The 18,459-nt window shown below is 26.9% G+C and overlaps 2 protein-coding genes across 4 annotated transcripts; both read right to left on the minus strand.

The window, feature by feature from the left end:
- Positions 1-1,362: 1,362 nt before the first annotated feature.
- On the minus strand, positions 1,363-3,896 carry LOC115719605 (uncharacterized). Of its 3 annotated transcripts, XM_030648703.2 has the most exons (3): positions 3,587-3,867; positions 3,311-3,372; positions 1,363-2,071 (listed from the first exon to the last, which is right to left on the minus strand). In XM_030648703.2, the coding sequence occupies exon 3, from the start codon at positions 2,020-2,022 to the stop codon at positions 1,588-1,590; it is 435 nt and encodes a 144-aa protein (XP_030504563.1). In that variant the 5' UTR covers positions 2,023-2,071; positions 3,311-3,372; positions 3,587-3,867; the 3' UTR covers positions 1,363-1,587. The 3 variants fall into 3 exon arrangements, with proteins under 3 accessions (XP_030504563.1, XP_060967005.1, XP_030504564.1); XM_061111022.1 differs by having other exon boundaries at positions 3,311-3,896; XM_030648704.2 differs by lacking the exon at positions 3,311-3,372 and having other exon boundaries at positions 3,587-3,727.
- An 11,796-nt stretch (positions 3,897-15,692) lies between these two features.
- LOC115718655 (pentatricopeptide repeat-containing protein At5g59600) lies at positions 15,693-17,674 on the minus strand. The gene has a single exon (XM_030647480.2). It carries the CDS (start codon positions 17,518-17,520, stop codon positions 15,916-15,918), a length of 1,605 nt encoding a protein of 534 aa, XP_030503340.2. The 5' UTR covers positions 17,521-17,674; the 3' UTR covers positions 15,693-15,915.
- Between the last annotated feature and the right edge of the window lie 785 nt (positions 17,675-18,459).

The following is an 18,459-nucleotide window of genomic DNA, read 5'->3' on the forward strand; positions in this document are numbered from 1 at the left end:
CCTAAACTTAAAAAACTAAAAACCTTAATGAAAATTTGAAAGATTAAAAAAGAAAATATTACATTAAAAAAAGAGGATTGTACATAAACTTTCACTATATCTACAATAGACAAAAATACATTTTGTTTGACTTACAATGCTCCATTAGTAATTAAATTAATCAAATCACTATAAAACTATCATTAATAAGTTAAAAAATGAATCAAATTTCGATTTCATTCTAATATAAACATTCCTTTAAAAAAAAAAAGGAAAAAATCATTCCAATGATTGATAAAAAAATTATGTATTTTTATGAATTTTGTGTGTAAGTGTTAAATTTTATTCCACTCCTTCAAGAAAACAAAAAATATATTACATTCATTTCTAATTTTTATTTTCATGGTACATGGGTCAACAAAGGACATTGTAGAATTTTTCAAAACTATATATATTTATAAATAAAAGAGAATTGTGACTTTAAAGTGCTTATATTATGGTAAGTCCAAGTCAAACACAAAGACCCTAGAGTGTAACGTGCTCTGCTATGCTATGTTATGTGGTTCACAAGCTTCATTTTAAAGCAACTCAAAACTTCAACTTCCCTATTCTATATCTACTATTTACCTTTAAACAACAACACCCTTATCTTACTAAAAAAGATTCACATTTTAATGTATTCCAAATTTTTTAGGTGAGAAGGTCACTTTTATTCATATAGAAGTATAGGGATAATTTTTATTCGGTATATATACACGACAATATACATTATGAGCTAATTAAAATTTTTATCCTCTAAATTTTGACATATACCAAATTATATTCCTTAAATTTTTTTGACTGTTAAAATTTTTTCTTGATATATTAAGATTTTTAAATTTAGAGACTTTTATCTAATTTCATTAAAATTTACTAATTTAGTAATTATTTATGTATTAAATTATAATTCCTAAACTTTAATATCTACCAAATCATATCCTTCGAACTTTGACATATAGTAAATTATGTTCTTTGAACTTTTATTCATGTTAGACATTACTTACTAAAATTGAATAAAAATTCTTAAATACAATAACCGCAATAGTTCAAAGAAAATTTTTTAACAACCTTAAAAGTTCAAAGAACATTATTTAGTGCATATCAAAATTCAGAAGACAAAAATCCTAATTAACTTACATTATAATTATAGTGATTTAATGTATCAAATAATCACTTACATAAGTGCTTATTTTATTTTACACTGTAAACAAAAGTGATGTGGCCACCTAAAATATTCATGTATTACTTGATAAGCTATATGTTGTATTAGTAATTTCAATCAAAGAAGAGAAAAACCATCTTAAGTAATGTCTTTGCTGATTATACAGAGTATAATAAATTAACTAGTCAAGAATTTAAATATCATTATATATCATAATAAGAAAAAACTACAACCAACATAATGAATTCCAAATATTTCAAATTAAATAAGAAAGAAATTAATGACATGGGCATTACCAAAAAAGGTGTAGGAAGGAACAAAAAACCTGCAAACTAGAAACTAGAGGTGTACTCTGCCTCAGTTTCTATGGCAATATATCATGTGAACTACTAGTACTAGTCTCACTCTCACTTGCATTCAACACCAGCTTCAGCAGCTCGACGGGGCTTGTTTTTTCGCCTACTCCCATTATGTCGAAATCCATTAGACTTAGTTGAGTCATCAGTGCTTGATCTTGTTCCATTACCATTTTCTTCCTTAACCGAATCTGATGATTTCTCTTTTACCTGCGAATATCGTTTTCTCTTCTTTCCATTCTCTGCTGCAGTTGGACTTTTCGCCTCTTTAGTTGTTGTTGTTGTTGTTGTTGTTATAACAGCTTTTGCATTCTCACTATCTTCCTCTTCTGTTTTCTCAATTTCTTCTTCATCGATCTCGTCCTTCAATGGTTTTTGAGGTCTTCCTCTTCTCTTCTGTGCCGGTATCTTTTCTTCCTCACCACTTCCGGTGTCATCGTGATTGCTCACAGTTAATCTCTTCCCTTTTCCTCTACCTCTACCCATAATCTTAAAACTTCACAAAAGTATAATTCATACACAAAAAAGCAATTTTCTGCCCAACAACAAAAAAAAAAAACAAATCAAAACATGTAAACAAAGATGGCAATAACTAAATATTCATTTCCATCAAATCTCAATCTAATAATCATTTCATTACCTTAACATAAAGTAGCCAAAAACAAACTTATACTTATCACTATGTTAAGGTACAAAATTTCACTTACAACAGCAAAAATCAGAGATGCTCAATCCACAAAACTCAAAGAGAAACTTCTTAAAAAAATCGAATGCATTTCGTTATGTACTATAAGCATTGTTTTATGTACTCTAAGCTCACTTTGATGTACTTTGGCTTCCAATTGATAGATCAGCTCAATCTTAATCCAATGGTTATGAAGACCGCGAAATAGATATCCTCACGGGATAAAATCCACTCCCTTCCTAAGTTTATGAATACAAAACTTGGGTGTAACATGTCTTCTCTTACATACATCAATTAAGGAAACATCTTAATCATTGAGAGTTTGTTCTTCTTCTTCAATCAAAATATCCTTATTAACTATTATATCAAACTTAAGTCTTCTTCAGAATAAAGTATGAGAAACCCCTTTGCCTTATCCTCTTGTTTCACAACCTTTTTCTTAAACTCAATGGGTGGTTTATTTACATACCAAAAAAGAATTTAGGGTTCCCCTTCTTTTAATTTGATTTACAATGTTCTTGAATAGATTAATTAGGTTATGATATTAATGGGTTTAACTTATCTTTCTTTCTATACCAATCATAATTAAATCAAATTAAGAAATCATATTAAGAAAAGGTAAAATTTTGCAGTTTTAGCAAGTATTTGCATTACATGATTGAAAACCCAATCAAAATATGAAACAATTTAACCTTGTTTGATCAAAGAGATGAAATTTAAGTTGAATAAACCATGGAAAAAGAACTGAAATTGGGATTAACTAATATCTCAACATTGAAAAGGTAAGGATAAGAAAAAATCAAATTATCTTCAAAACCAAATATCATTAATCCGATACTTAAAGACTCAAACTTTTCAAAAATCCCATACAAGCAAGATCAATTAAGATAAGAAGAAAACAGATTCAAGTAATGCATGAACTCAATAGAACTAAACAAAACAATAAGAACTTTCCCAATTAACTTCAACCTCCAAAATCCACAATAAACAAAAACACAAAGACATGAAAACACATGTTTCAATCAAAAACTCAAAGACAAGAGAATATTACATATATGAGAAAGAGAAAGAGTGATAGTGATTACTGACCTTTTCTTTTTCTAAGCAATAAGCCTTGAGTGCATAAAACCCATTATAGACTTACTATAAAACTGAGAAAAGAGCAATACCCATGTGGGGTTTTAGTAGATTTGAAGAGAGAAAACTGAGAAGATGAAAAAAGATTGAAGCTTTTTTTAATGGTGGGGAAATCTATGATCTAAAGAGGAAAAGTTAGAATGAATGCCTTAGATCAAGAAACAAACTTTGAGATTCAGAAGCATTAAAGAGTGAAAAAATGAACAAGGGTTAGGAGTAAAAGAGTACCATGAATGAGAGAGAGGTCTGAAATGGAGATATTTTTGTTGATTAGGCTTCTCTTCTCTCTGTAGTCTGCGACTCTGTTAAAAACTGTGGTTGAGTGGGGTTTTTCTTTCTATGTGTAAACAAAAAGAAGGGTATTTTGGTCATTTTCAAAAATAAAGGATTAATAAGTTTGAATAGAGTTTGAAGAAGTTGAGGACTCAAAAAAAATAAAAAGATAAAAAATTATTATTTAGAATAAAGTTGAATGAATTTAATATGAGATCTCAACACATATGTGAGTAGTGTGATTTGTAAGACATTGTAAATAAATGGTACTTATAAATATTCAAGGTACCAAATACCAATACTTATGTGCTTATTTTAGCTTAGTATTTTGTCTTGTCATTCCATCAATGACATGAGCCAAAAAGGCTTTTGAGTTTTGACTATACTTTACTCACTTTTCACTATAACCAAACACAATTCAAATGTATTATTTAATGGAAATGTGACTTTTTTTACTCCAATGGGTAGGACTTATTCTAACTCAAATTTTAATATATTGTAATTGTAGCACACTTTTCCTTTGTTTTCAAATAAAATTCGAATAATTTATTATGTTAAAAATAATATTTAAATATTTAATTACACCAATAGTTTTTTACTATAAATTATGTATCTTAAATGAAAAAATTGTATTACAACTTCTTCAAATGCTGAAAATATTGATGTTATACTAGAGAAAAGTGATACTCTCTACTATAATGTTTGTAATTCTCCTAAAATTGCATTTTTTGTGTATTTATTTCAGTCTCATCTAGGCTTGAAACATGTTCTTGGATGTAAAAAATGCACTTTCCAACCGGGTTTAGGTTTAGGTTGCTTGGTCTAATTTTAGGAAAACGAATTTGAATAGCTTCAATGGAGTTTGATGATGAAAGGAAAATAACATGTCGTTTCCAAATGGTAAATTTAAAATTATTTTTTTAATAAGTTTTAAGAATTTTATGATTTTCTTAATTTTTATGTTAATTGAGATAATAAATTATATTTTTAGCTTCTTTTTTTTTTAATCTTGATTAAATATATATTTTTGGTATATTATATCTTATTTAGAAATTAATTAAATGTGCAAAAAAATTTGGTGTATTAATTGCATGGTATATTTTGATTGGGAGTAATTTTAATAATGTACTATTTTAAGAATATAATTGTTTTATAATTAAGTTTGTGCAATTATTATATTAAATAACGAAAATGATGATTTATTATCTTATTTAGCATATATATTTTTAATTTTTCAATTAAGCTTATAAGGAATAAATATAGATGATTGTGTTAATTTCATAAGCTTATAAGGAATAAATATAGATGATTGTGTTAATTTATAATTTTATTATTTTATTTAAGGTATTATTCCTAAAAGATTTATTGTTAACACAATTATAATTGAGATATTATATGTATAATTTATAATTGTGTATTCTTTTTCCCTTTTAAGAGCCTTCTATTCACTTTGAGATTGAAGAATAATGGCTATGAACAATATCATTTTAGGATTTTATAAAAGAAAATTCAAGGTGTTCAACATTCTCATCACTACCATATATAGTTGCTTCTTTGATTTACTTAGTGATATTTGTTTTCAATTGTCTTTTATCTCTAATGTTTCCTTCAAGTATGTTGGTGAACTGCAAATTTTGTAGCTCATGAACTTGCTAAATATGTTCAGATACTAATTTTATTTGGTAGACAGATATTCTTGTTCCTATTTGTACTATTGTTGTAAATAGAATACTTTCTCTTAAAAAAAAAAAAAAGTAGATAGTGCCTCTAAAAAGTTAAGTTGCAAATCTTTATTTGAAAAAATTATTTTTTCTAATAATATATAAGAAATTATTTTGTTAAATATACTTTTTATATATATATACATAAGTTTAATTTGCCTCTTAATAACTCTTAATTTATATTATTTTCACTTAATAATTGATATTGATGCTTAATAAGAATTTACTAATTATAGATAAATTTAATATTTACTTTCACATAATTTATAAAATTATGAAGTACATCTTAATATTTTAATTTATAATAAATAGGTCTAGTTTTAAATTTAATTCAGTAACTTTTTTTAATATAATAACTAATTTTATTACTGAAAAATTACTTCATTGTTATAAATATTAATAATTATGTGGATGTCCAAATCTTTTATTTATTACCATGAATTGTAATCAACATTCCTCTTTTCCTTAGTTTCCCTTTTTCTTAGTTTCTTAATATCTCACTCTTGTATTTGTATAAATAGGGGTTCACCCCATTGGAATAAACAACTCAGAAATTCTCATTCACTTTCTCTTTCTCTCTTCATCTTCTTTCTTCTCTTCTACTTTATATTATTTTATATTATTTTATAACACGTTATCAGCACGAGTCTCTGCCCAAGCTTCAAGCATGAGTCTATGCTATGTCCCAATGTAAGTATTTTGTTAAAGTTCTTGAATTGTTTCAAAGTCATGATACACTAAATATATATTTATATATATACTTATCTGACTGAAACAATTTCAAGAATCCTTTGTTTTCTTTTTTCTTTTTATCTATATATCTATATATTATATATGTATGTATATGTTTTTATATATTTATTATTAATTTCATATATATATATATATATTATGTTCTTATCATTCATAATATTTACAATATATGTGTGTGCCTATGATATGATAGAGAAAATCTATATAAATTATACATATATCCAAAAGATTATGTATTATCGATAAAATATTGCATATATCCTAAAGATTATGCATCATCGATAAAATATTGCATATATCTTAAAGATTATGCATCATCGATAAAATATTGCATATATCCTGAAGATTATGCATCATCGATAAAAAATTGTATATATCCCGAAGATTATGCATCATCGATAAAATATTGCATATATCCTGAAGATTATGCATCATCGATAAAATATTGCATATATCATGATGATTATGCGTCCTCAATAAAATCTTGCATATATCCTGAAGATTATGCAAACGTAATATTCATTATATAGTTGATAGATATATAATGAAAGAGATGAATACATATTTATATATATGTTCTTGTATTCTTTGAGGATAATGAAAAGTAATCTAATATCGATATAGATTTTGACAAACATTTCCTGAAGTAAATGTTTTATATTTGTCAAAAAAAAAATGATTGTATCTATGTGAATACAACTAAAGAATCATTAAAAATGATTATTATTGATGCAATTTTATAGTGGGTTTTGAATATCCAAAAAGAATATTAAGAAAATTGCATTGAAACATCAAAGTATAAGAATAACAATGAGCATGACTAATGTTATTTAAATACATGAGGCAGTATTTATTGTTCATCATTCCCTGCAGAGAATGATACGAATTGAAGTCAATCACTTTTAAAGATTCCTCGTATTAGTCATGTTATTATACATTGTTATTACTTGCAATGTTGCAAATTATTGAATCTGACATATATTAAAGATTAAATTTTGCATACATCTTGGAGACTATGCAAAAATTGCATTCTTATATTCTTTGAAATATCGTAAAAGAAATTGTTGAGTAATTTCTTATATTTTTTATGGATGAACAAGTAATAAATTTTTAAGAAATTTATAATAATGTTCTACTTGTTCAACGTCATTCCCCGAAGTGTATGTAATGATTTTAAATAATCAATGACATTATTTACTACTCAAATATTTCCAGAAAAAAGTGGAAACAACTAAAAGATGAGATACCACACATAATCAAAGTGCATGAAATTTATATATCATGTGTGGAATTGAATAATAGTGGTCGCGTACCTGTAGTACGGACATACTTATAATCAAGATAAAAGTATACTTGATTATTGAATAGAATGTGAATTGTACAAATTTATTGTACATTTAGAATATTTAAATATCATTCCCTAAAGAGAATGAATAGACATGAAATTCTATTTCAAAGAATATAGATTTCACATATATTGGCAATGCCAAAAGCAAATTAATATATACATATTTTATTATTTCTTGAAATCAATAGTTTCAAACTATTGTTAGTACAGGATATGTATATATATAGTTACTATATAATTCAGTTTGCATATTCCCAGAAGTGAATATATAACTTACTAACATTTGTTAGTGATCCAATATAATCAAAGTGATAAAGAATCACAAAATGATTATTTGAAAAGCTTCCTGAAGAAGTCTTACATACAATTGCTACTTGGAGTAGTAAAATATATTTGTATGTACCTAGATGTATAACTTTTATCTAGTTATAAAAGTGATAAGAAATAACTTATTATATGTACTGGTTGTACATTTAAATATATAATATATCAAGTCATGATAATTAGACTGATGAATAGTCTATTAATAAATTAGACGACTTGTTAAAAAGATACCAGGAAAAATGAATGATATATTATGGTTATATCTATTTGACCATTACAATAACATGATGAAGTTGTCATGTATCTTTTAAATTATACACATCATTGAATTGATGATAGTGATTCCTGAAGAGTGTATATGTTTTGGAGAATAATATAATTATATTATTCGTGTATATAAAAATGAAACTTGTAATGATTATGTTGTAATGAATTTACATTACATTTTGAAAGTTTCATTGAAATACAAATTATAGTGAACCTGAAGTTCATGAATTGAATTATTTTGACATGATCAATCATATGCAATAAATTGTCAAAAAATTTGACTAAATTTTGTTGAAGAACCAGAAGATTCTTCTCATTGTTATTTATAAGGCTCAAAAGAAGAATGTGCATATATTTGCACATAGAAAATATTTAAAATATATTTTCTTAACAATCTTGAGCCATTGTTAGATTTTTATTGCATAGTTTCTTATCGATGTGATAAGATTATATGATCATGCATTTACAAAATGTGTAAATTTATGTATTTCTAATTATACACGTATGACTCATTCTTAGAAATGAATTAAGTTCATAAATATTGAACTTGAAACTGAAGTTATTGAACCTGAAGTTCAATGTCATATAATATATATGAGTTTAAATAGATATTGATTCATTGTGATATATTGAAATCCCTACTGGTGTATTAATATTATTAGATATCACAATTTCTTAAAATTCTCTCGATCAGGGGGAGAGAAGCAGTTGGGATCGATGATAAATTTTGAAAAATGATCCTTGCACAAAGTATAAGAACAATATAGTTCAAAATGATATATACCAACTGCAAATCAATATTATTCAAAGTTGAGATAGAATGAGTTGAAAACGCCTGAAGCGTAAATGAACAATGTAGAAATTATTAATAAATGTTCATTTGATTTGCCCTGAAGTTGTTAAATCTAGATGTACTCATGGAGATACCTTAATGTTATAAAGTATTAAAATGATAACCGTGATGAAAACGGTACTCGAAAAAACTCCCAAGAGAAGTTAGACATAACACATTTCATCATAATTGAATCCCTGAAGTGATTCGTTATAGGTACCTATAAATGATAAACATATTTGAAAAATATGTAATTTAAAGAGATCTCTATAAGTTATGTCAATATGGGAGGAAATTATTATTTATTGAAATTTTTGTCGACAATAAATATTGAATGTTTGCATATGCAATAAACTAACATGAGATAGCAAGGATCATGGTATTAGATTTGTCGAGAATCATCGACATAAATTTTGATTTTTGGCCAAAATATTATGACGCAATCCAGGCAAATTTACTCACATAAAGTGAAGTAAGACCTGTAGGGTGTGCAAATAAATATTTCTAATGAGAAATTTGCATATATGTATTTGTACATAATGAATTGTTGTACAAAGTTTGCATAGACATGAGATTGATTGAAGTAAGGCTTAAATATTGAGAAAATATAATCATGATTTGATTATAGCCTGGAATATATTTTATGAGGATTTATAAGCGTCACATAAATGTTGCAACAAAAGGTTATTTATTTGGAGCTCCTAATATAGTGAGAATTTGAAATAAGCCTTATCTAAAAATTCTAGAAGAATTTAATACATGTCTTAAGTGATATAAATTCTAAGTCGCGCGCACTATATGACAAAGATCTTTGTATGAAATAAAGACATGTAAGTAAATTATTGTTTGAAAAATACCTATGGTTGTCTATGCAATATAAATACGTAAATTATACGTTGTGATAGACTCTTGAAGAGTTTTTGATTAATTACAAAACAAACTTTTATTTCTTTTGTATATCGAGAAATATTAAATGTATAAAGTTTGTTCATTAGTATTGAAGTCCTGAAGTACTTCATATGTATTAAGAATTATAGATATATGATCATTTGATATGGAAATTAAGATCATAAAACAAGATGGAATAAATATATGGTCTTGGAGTACCATCATTGTCACAAATGAAAATTTGTAGTACCATTAATGTGTTATGTTCATATCTACTTGAAATTTTAAATTTTCGTATGAACAAAGTTGTGTACACACATGAATGATACAATTAGTTGGATAAAGATTAATGTTCCACGAACCCCCCATCTATAATTTAGATGTCCATACATACTCTAGAAGAGTTATAGAAAATATATGATCAAAGATCATATATGGTGATATTTTAAAAGTGATAACAATAATCTTATGAGATATATTATCACCAAAAGAATTATGGATCATATGTGCATGAGGGGGAGACATATTCATGTTGCACTCTTTTTCCCTTAGTTCAGGTTTTGTCCCAAAGGGTTTTCCTGGCAAGGTTTTTAACGAGGCAACTTACAAATAGTTATGAATGTGAAATATATATTGTACTCTTTTTCCCTAGCTCAGATTTTGTCCCACTGGGTTTTTCTGGCAAGGTTTTTAACGAGGCAACTATAAATCATGTTAACATACTTGCATTTTATGAAGCAAGTAGAGAATGTGTGTGAGTGAGAACATTGACATAGCATATTTGGGAAACATATGGATTGCACTCAATAAAGAAGTATCAACCCAAGCAATTCTCTATGGATAATACTGCTTGCATCGCTCAACTAAAAGGATGGTACATTGAAGGAGATAGAGTTAGAACACATTTCACGAAATTCTTCTTTATACGCTTCAAGAAAATACATATTGGTGTTCAACATATTTAATTAAGTGTCAATCTTGTAAACTTATTCACAAAGTTATTACCAACATCAACATTTGAGAAGACGGCAGATAAGATCCAAATTCGTCGATTAGAAGATCTCCACAAATGCCTAAATGAGGGGGAGTTAGTTTACACTATACTCTTTTTCCTTTGATCAAGTTTTCAGCAAGATTTTTAATAAGGCAGCTATTATGGACATCCAAGGGGGAGTGTTATAAATATTAATAATTATGTGGATGTCCAAATCTTTTATTTATTACCATGAATTGTAATCAACATTCCTCTTTTCCTTAGTTTCCCTTTTTCTTAGTTTCTTAATATCTCACTCTTGTATTTGTATAAATAGGGGTTCACCCCATTGGAATAAACAACTCAGAAATTCTCATTCACTTTCTCTTTCTCTCTTCATCTTCATCTTCTTTCTTCTCTTCTACTTTATATTATTTTATATTATTTTATAACACGTTATCAGCACGAGTCTCTGCCCAAGCTTCAAGCATGAGTCTATGCTATGTCCCAATGTAAGTATTTTGTTAAAGTTCTTGAATTGTTTCAAAGTCATGATACACTAAATATATATTTATATATATACTTATCTGACTGAAACAATTTCAAGAATCCTTTGTTTTCTTTTTTCTTTTTATCTATATATCTATATATTATATATGTATGTATATGTTTTTATATATTTATTATTAATTTCATATATATATATACATATTATGTTCTTATCATTCATAATATTTACAATATATGTGTGTGCCTATGATATGATAGAGAAAATCTATATAAATTATACATATATCCAAAAGATTATGTATTATCGATAAAATATTGCAAATCTTTATTTGAAAAAATTATTTTTTCTAATAATATATAAGAAATTATTTTGTTAAATATACTTTTTATATATATATACATAAGTTTAATTTGCCTCTTAATAACTCTTAATTTATATTATTTTCACTTAATAATTGATATTGATGCTTAATAAGAATTTACTAATTATAGATAAATTTAATATTTACTTTCACATAATTTATAAAATTATGAAGTACATCTTAATATTTTAATTTATAATAAATAGGTCTAGTTTTAAATTTAATTCAGTAACTTTTTTTAATATAATAACTAATTTTATTACTGAAAAATTACTTCATAACTTTTAAGATATATCTTATGTTGGACAATAACTATATATATATATATATTAATTAAAACTTAATTGCTTCTAGAGTTAATAATTAATAATCAATTTAAGATTAAAATAAATTTTAATTTTGAAAATACATATTTCTTTTCTTTTTTTTTTTTAATTGAGAAAACTACATATTTCTTAAGTAAGCTATACTTTCTTTGGCAAATTTTATATCCAGAAAGAACAAGATTTATTATTATTAATAATATTACTATTTACTATTGTTATCTTATTCTTATTCTTTTGAAGCAACTTAATTTAAATTAAATGAAACTGACAATTTGGTCCAATATGAATTGAATAATATTGGTTGTATAGGATGATAATTCACATGAATTTAAAGTTAAATACAAGGAAAAAAAATATAAAATAAATAAGATAGACCTAATTGATTTAATCCCTTCAACTTTGTCATTTAATATATTTTATTATTATACAGTCTCTGCCAAAAAAATAAAATAAGTGACTGTTTTAATAAAATTTCACATTAATTCATATCAGCTGTTATCAACACTGGCATGTACTATCAATTTTATTTTATTTTATTTTTGTTTTTATTGTGTTTTCTTTATTATTAAAGTTTTTATTGTGTTTTTTTAAGCTACAGTAAATTATAATTGAGACAAAATGAACATTTTTCACAAACCAGATCCATCAAATTGCATGTATCCAAAAATTCACACCATTACAAATATTTATTGTCCATATATATTTATTTTATTATTTAAAAAATAAACTGTTATTCTGAAATATATATGGGAAAGTGTAAAAATTAAAAAAAAAGTTTAAAAATTAAAAATAAATAAATAAATAAAACAAGCAGGAAATAAGAGATGTTAATGGATGACAGCCAACTGATTATGACAGTGGTTTTTAGTCCACAAATTTGTCAAAATACTACCCTTCAAACCATGTTGGTGATACATATTAAAAGATAAAATCTTTGACTTTCTTGTTATTTTATTTATTTATTTTTATTTTTTCAAAATAAATTATAGAGTGTTGCCATCATTCTTCTATTACAATCTTATAGTTAATTTTTGAATATAAAAATACATGGTTGAATAATTTTTTTAAAATCTTTTTTTTTTATGTTTATGTTTGTTATGTTACAATATCATTCACTTAAATTTTTTTAAAATTTCTAATAATTTAAAGTGCTGAAAAATAAATTTAAAATTTTTTAAACACAAGTAATAAATTGGAATATTAAAAATTTTATTTTCGGTACTGTAAACTATTAAGAATCTTTTAAAAATTTATAGGGATCATATTGTAAATACAACAAATACCATCATTAAAAAAATATTCACACATGTGATTTCAAACTTAAAAATTTACTATAAAAAATGGAATAGAGAATTTGTAATTACCATTTAATATATATCCTTATTACCATGCACCATATAAGTATAAAGTACATTTATTAAAAACAATAAAGATTATGCCATATAGTTTAGGAGGACACAGAACAATTTAGACTAATATTTTAATGAAAATGAAAAAAAAAAGTGCAACTAGAAAATTTAATTGGGTTTATGAAATTACTATCATAAATTTAAGATTAACCATTATAATACTCAACTTCCATATTGAATGATTTTTTTTTATTATTTATTTATGTATGGCCTACACTCAATAATGTTTTTAGTACACAATGCTTCTATTTTCTTCAAGAGGATATGCTTTGTAACAACCAAAATCTCAATTTTTTTCTTTTTTTCTTTGAAAAAAATAAATTAAAATATATATATTTTTATTTTCTTTAGTGTTGTGAACCCATCAATATATTGTTTTTGGCAACATTTTTGTGGGTATCATAAGAAAACAAAATGAAATACATGGTGTGGTGGTGTGGTCCATAGGGAGCCACATAGTTTTTTGCAGGGTATGGTCTTTTTGGAGTGTATTAAATTTCAAACATTTAATCAAAGAATATTTAGTACTTACTTACACATCACTCCATCTCTTCAAAACAAAATAATCAAAAGGAAGTTGGAGCCTAAAACCATCTTAATATTAGATTTAGCTATGCAATTATTGGAAAGTTTATAATTTATACATGCTTCTTCTTTTTAAATGGTTAGAATATGAGAATCGAGAAAAAATCGTTTAAAAGATCTACCGAGATAGTAGTATAACGGTTGGGAGGTCTGTTTGATTCTCTTAGTTGCTTGAGATCATGCATGATTTTGGGTATAGGTGGACTAGGCCTATGCTTAAGGCCCACCTAGCTCAGGAGCCCAAAAAATTTGTCTTCTTTTAGAATTACATATTATTTTTATAATTTTAAAAATATCATATATTTTTTTTTTTTAAATAAAGGTCAAAATATTTTTTTTTATGACTTACTAAATTATAATGCTGACCCTGCTTGAGACTGTTGTTCGATTTAAGAGAAAAAAATAACATTAGTTGAAAGAATGAAGTTAAAATAAGCTATATTGTTTGTACTAAGAATGAAATCATTCCATTTCTAAACCATGTTAATTAACTATACAATTACCGTAAAATTGATAATACAATTATCGAGAATCATTAAAAAGATTTATCGAGATATATAGTACTGTAACGGTTGGGATGTCTTTCTGGTTCTGTGACTCGTGCTTAATATTATTGTTCGATCGAAGATAAAAAAAAATTAATTTATTTAAAAGAATTGAAGTTAAAACAAGCTATTGTTTATTCAAAGAATAAAATCATTCCATTTACAAACCATCTTAAATTAGTCACATGAAATTTCAAAATGTCCTTATCTTCTTTATTTTCCTTTCACCAATGCAATGTCATCATTTGTCAGCAAATCACCAATTAGTGATATGTTTTGCTAATCATTCAATAAGATTAATTAATCAATATAAGTGGTAATACTTGCTTAAACGTTATTCAATCCAAAAATAACTATAAATACTCATTGAAATATCTTCTGAGTCACCTTTTCCTTAAAGGGAAAAAAATACCCTTTTTCCAAAATTGGAAAGTTCATTCATTATGATTGATGCAATGCCAATTGCCCATTTCATATCTGGAAAAGCCAATCAAAATTTTCAGTTATTGTAAGGTTATTCAACTGGTTTCAGAATCAAAGAATTATGAGGTTGAGAAAAAAGAATTGAATTAAAGAAAAGGATTATTTCAGAAATACACAAAAATAACAAAAAGATTACAAAAATACCACTATATAGAATTTCAAACATTTTTATTGTTTTTAAGATTTTATTTATAAAAATAAGATCTTCTGATGTTTTCTTATATTATTTTTATGTTGTAGTATTGGTATTTGTCGTTTTGATATTATTTTTTTGTTACTTTCGTGTTGTTTTCGTGTTGTTTTCGTGTTATTCTTGTATTATTTTTATAAAAAATCGTAAAAATATAATATATATTTGAACGTAAAAGTATACATTTTTTACCGAACATAGTATTTTGCATAAATTTCCTTGGTTGGACCTTAGGAAAAAAATATTAAGTCCTTTATCAAAATAATATGTGGTATTTTTTTTTAAAAAAAAATTGGGCTCCAAACCTAGGTGGGCTCGAGGTGCAAGCCCAACCTTACAATCAATTTTTTAAGGAAAAACAATGTGATACCAAAGTGAAAATCACCAACTCAATAGTCAATATCAAAAAATATAACTAAAGAATATTTGTTAAAAAAACACCAATTTTAACATCACCTGAATCTTTGCATTGACTAACATTTTAATCTATTTTGACCTGTTAAACAAAAAGTAATGGTATCAAATTAACTAGTTCAACTCAAAAGTTTGATTAAGAAGCTAAAATGTGTTGTTCTTGTCATTGTCAGTGAGTATCAAAATTCTGATTATATTGGAATTGCTCCAATCCAAATTTACAAAACTGGTGAAATCTTAACCTTCTCCAATAAAATCAAATGTATGCTGCTCGGTGAATTTTCGCTCGGTAGAATCACCGAGCAGTTCTTGGTCAATGTGGTTATCACCCCGAGTAAAACCCCGGGGTGAAACTCAATCTCTTTTCTCAAGCCAGCTAAAACCAGGGCTTTTATGAACATGTTTCTCCTTCATAACCTTTCTTAAACTCTGTACCTCTTCCCACTCTCCATGAGCAGCATAAATATTCGATAAGGTTACAAAAGCTCCAGGTCTTTTCAACTCTAATTTCAACAGATCTTCAGCCATTACTTTAGCCAAATCTCTTCTTCCATGGATTTTACAACCACTAAATAAAGCTATAGCAATTGACTCTGTTATAACCATTGGCATTCCCTTAACAATTTCATAAGCTTCTTCCATCTTCCCTGACCGGCACAACATATCAACGACGCAAGCATAATGCTCTTTACTCGCCTCGACACCATATCTCGCTTTCATTGAGCTGAAAATCTCTAAACCCTTTTCAACTAAACCGCTATGACCGCACGCAGACAGAACACAAACCAAAGTCACTTCATTTACTTGCATTCCTTCTTCTTCCATTCTCTCGAAAAGCTCTAATGACAAATCAACCATACCGTGTTTCCCGTAGCAACCGATCATTACATTCCACAGTGCAATATTTTTGTTATGAACACTGTCGAATACACTTCGAGCATTCTTGATGCCACCACATTTTGAGTACATGTCAACAAGAGCACATCCGACATAAGTGTTTATATCAACTCCCATTCTGTAAATCAATCCATGAATTTCCAGCCCTGTTTGAACTGAACCCGTCAATCCACACACGGGGAGTAATCCCGTGATGGTGACTTGATTAGGTTTAATCCCCGACACTATCATGTTTCGGAACATTTCTAAAGCTTCACCGACATGTTGGCTTTGAACAAAACCTGAAATGATTGCATTCCAAGTAACCAAGTCAGGAACATGCCCTCTTCTTCTTCTCATACTAGAAAAGAGCTCAGTGACTTTATGGATATCTCCACACCGAGCGAACCCGACAATCATTGCATTCCAAGTGAACTCATTCGGCTCCAATCCTTCCAACTTCATCCCCTCAAACAAATCAAGAGCAAGCTCACTCTTCCCACCATTGAAATAACCACAAATCATTGATGTCCAACAAGGAACATCTCTTTCAATCATTTTATCAAACACATTACGAGCATTACACAAACTCCCACATTTACAATACATATCAATCATAGCATTCCCAACAGAAACATCATTTTCAAAACCCATTTTGTAAACCATAGAATGAACTTCTCTTCCCTTATTCAACTCCATCAAACCAACACAAGCTTTAAGCACAATCGAAAAAGAGAACTTATTACCAGTAATCCCCAATTCTTTCATCAAAGAAAAATACCCAATTGCTTCTTTATAACTCCCATTAAAAGCAGAAGCAAAAACCAACCAATTCAAAGCAAAAACATTTGGCTTAGGAATTTTGTCAAACACATTCTTTGCATACCTCATTTCTCCGCAACTTGCATACATACCCACAAGCTTTGAATTCAAAGACAACAAATTCATGTTCATTCCAGTTCCTAACAACACCCCATGAATCTGCTTGCCTTGTCTCAAAGCTTTTCCTTTGAGGCATTTATTCAAACACAAAGCCAACTGGTCTGGGGAGAAGTTTGACGACAAAAAGTATGGTTTTTTCATGATTTTTTAGAATCCCATTTGGGAATCAAACCCATGAATCGTATTCCTTGGCGTTGTTTATATGATATGAAGAATTGAAACTATAACAACTGCATAGAATCTTTTGCTTGAATGAAGAGGAAATAGAGAAAGATAGGAAAAAAACTACTCCTACGAGTTCAGTAGAAAAATTTAACTTCATGCAACAATATTGTCGTTTATCAAGAATATTGTCGTTTCAATGAAAGATGTCGTTTTGCTTCTTTATTAAGAAAAGTGTCTTTTTTCTTCATGCAACAATATTGTCGTTTATTAAGAAAAGTGTCGTTTTAATGCATGAAAAATTACTGTCGTGTATTTATAAAAGTGTCGTTTTCCTAATGTAACAATATTGTCGTTTATCAACAGAAGTGTCGTTTTAAGAAATATTGTCGTTTTTCTTCTTTATTAAGAAAAGTGTCGTTTTTCTTCATGCAACAATATTGTCGTTTATTAAGAAACGTGTCGGTTTTGTTCATGCAACAATATTGTCGTTTTTTCCAGCAAAAAAAAATATTGTCGTTTTTAATAAAAATTTTCGTTTTTCAGAAAAAAATGTCCTTTTTCAAGAGTTCGTTTTTTGTTTGTATTTTTACATTGTTGTTTAACGAATTTATTATATGTATGTAAATATTCATCCAAATCCTCAATGAGAACCATTTAGTTTCTGGTGGGAAAGAAGAAATTTCTGTAATAATGCCACAATTTTTTTTTGGAAATTTTTTAATTGATTTGTGTGATATGTGCCATAAAACAATATATATAATACAAAGCAGGCATTGTTGAATATGCATATGGTAATGTAGGCTACTTTTCTTCCATCAAAGGACAAATGACTAGTTGACAACTTGTTTAAAAATATAGTTTAATTATTAGTTTGTCCTCAATGTGAAAACAATATCAAACAATAGCAAAATGAAC

Source organism: Cannabis sativa, chromosome 2 (genome assembly GCF_029168945.1).
Source record: "Cannabis sativa cultivar Pink pepper isolate KNU-18-1 chromosome 2, ASM2916894v1, whole genome shotgun sequence".
Taxonomy (NCBI): Eukaryota; Viridiplantae; Streptophyta; class Magnoliopsida; order Rosales; family Cannabaceae; genus Cannabis; species Cannabis sativa.

Bases quoted from the DNA above. Each gene is read 5' to 3' on its own strand.
- LOC115719605 (XM_061111022.1), bottom strand. From the start codon at position 2,022: ATGGGTAGAGGTAGAGGAAAAGGGAAGAGATTAACTGTGAGCAATCAC.
- LOC115718655 (XM_030647480.2), bottom strand. From the start codon at position 17,520: ATGAAAAAACCATACTTTTTGTCGTCAAACTTCTCCCCAGACCAGTTG.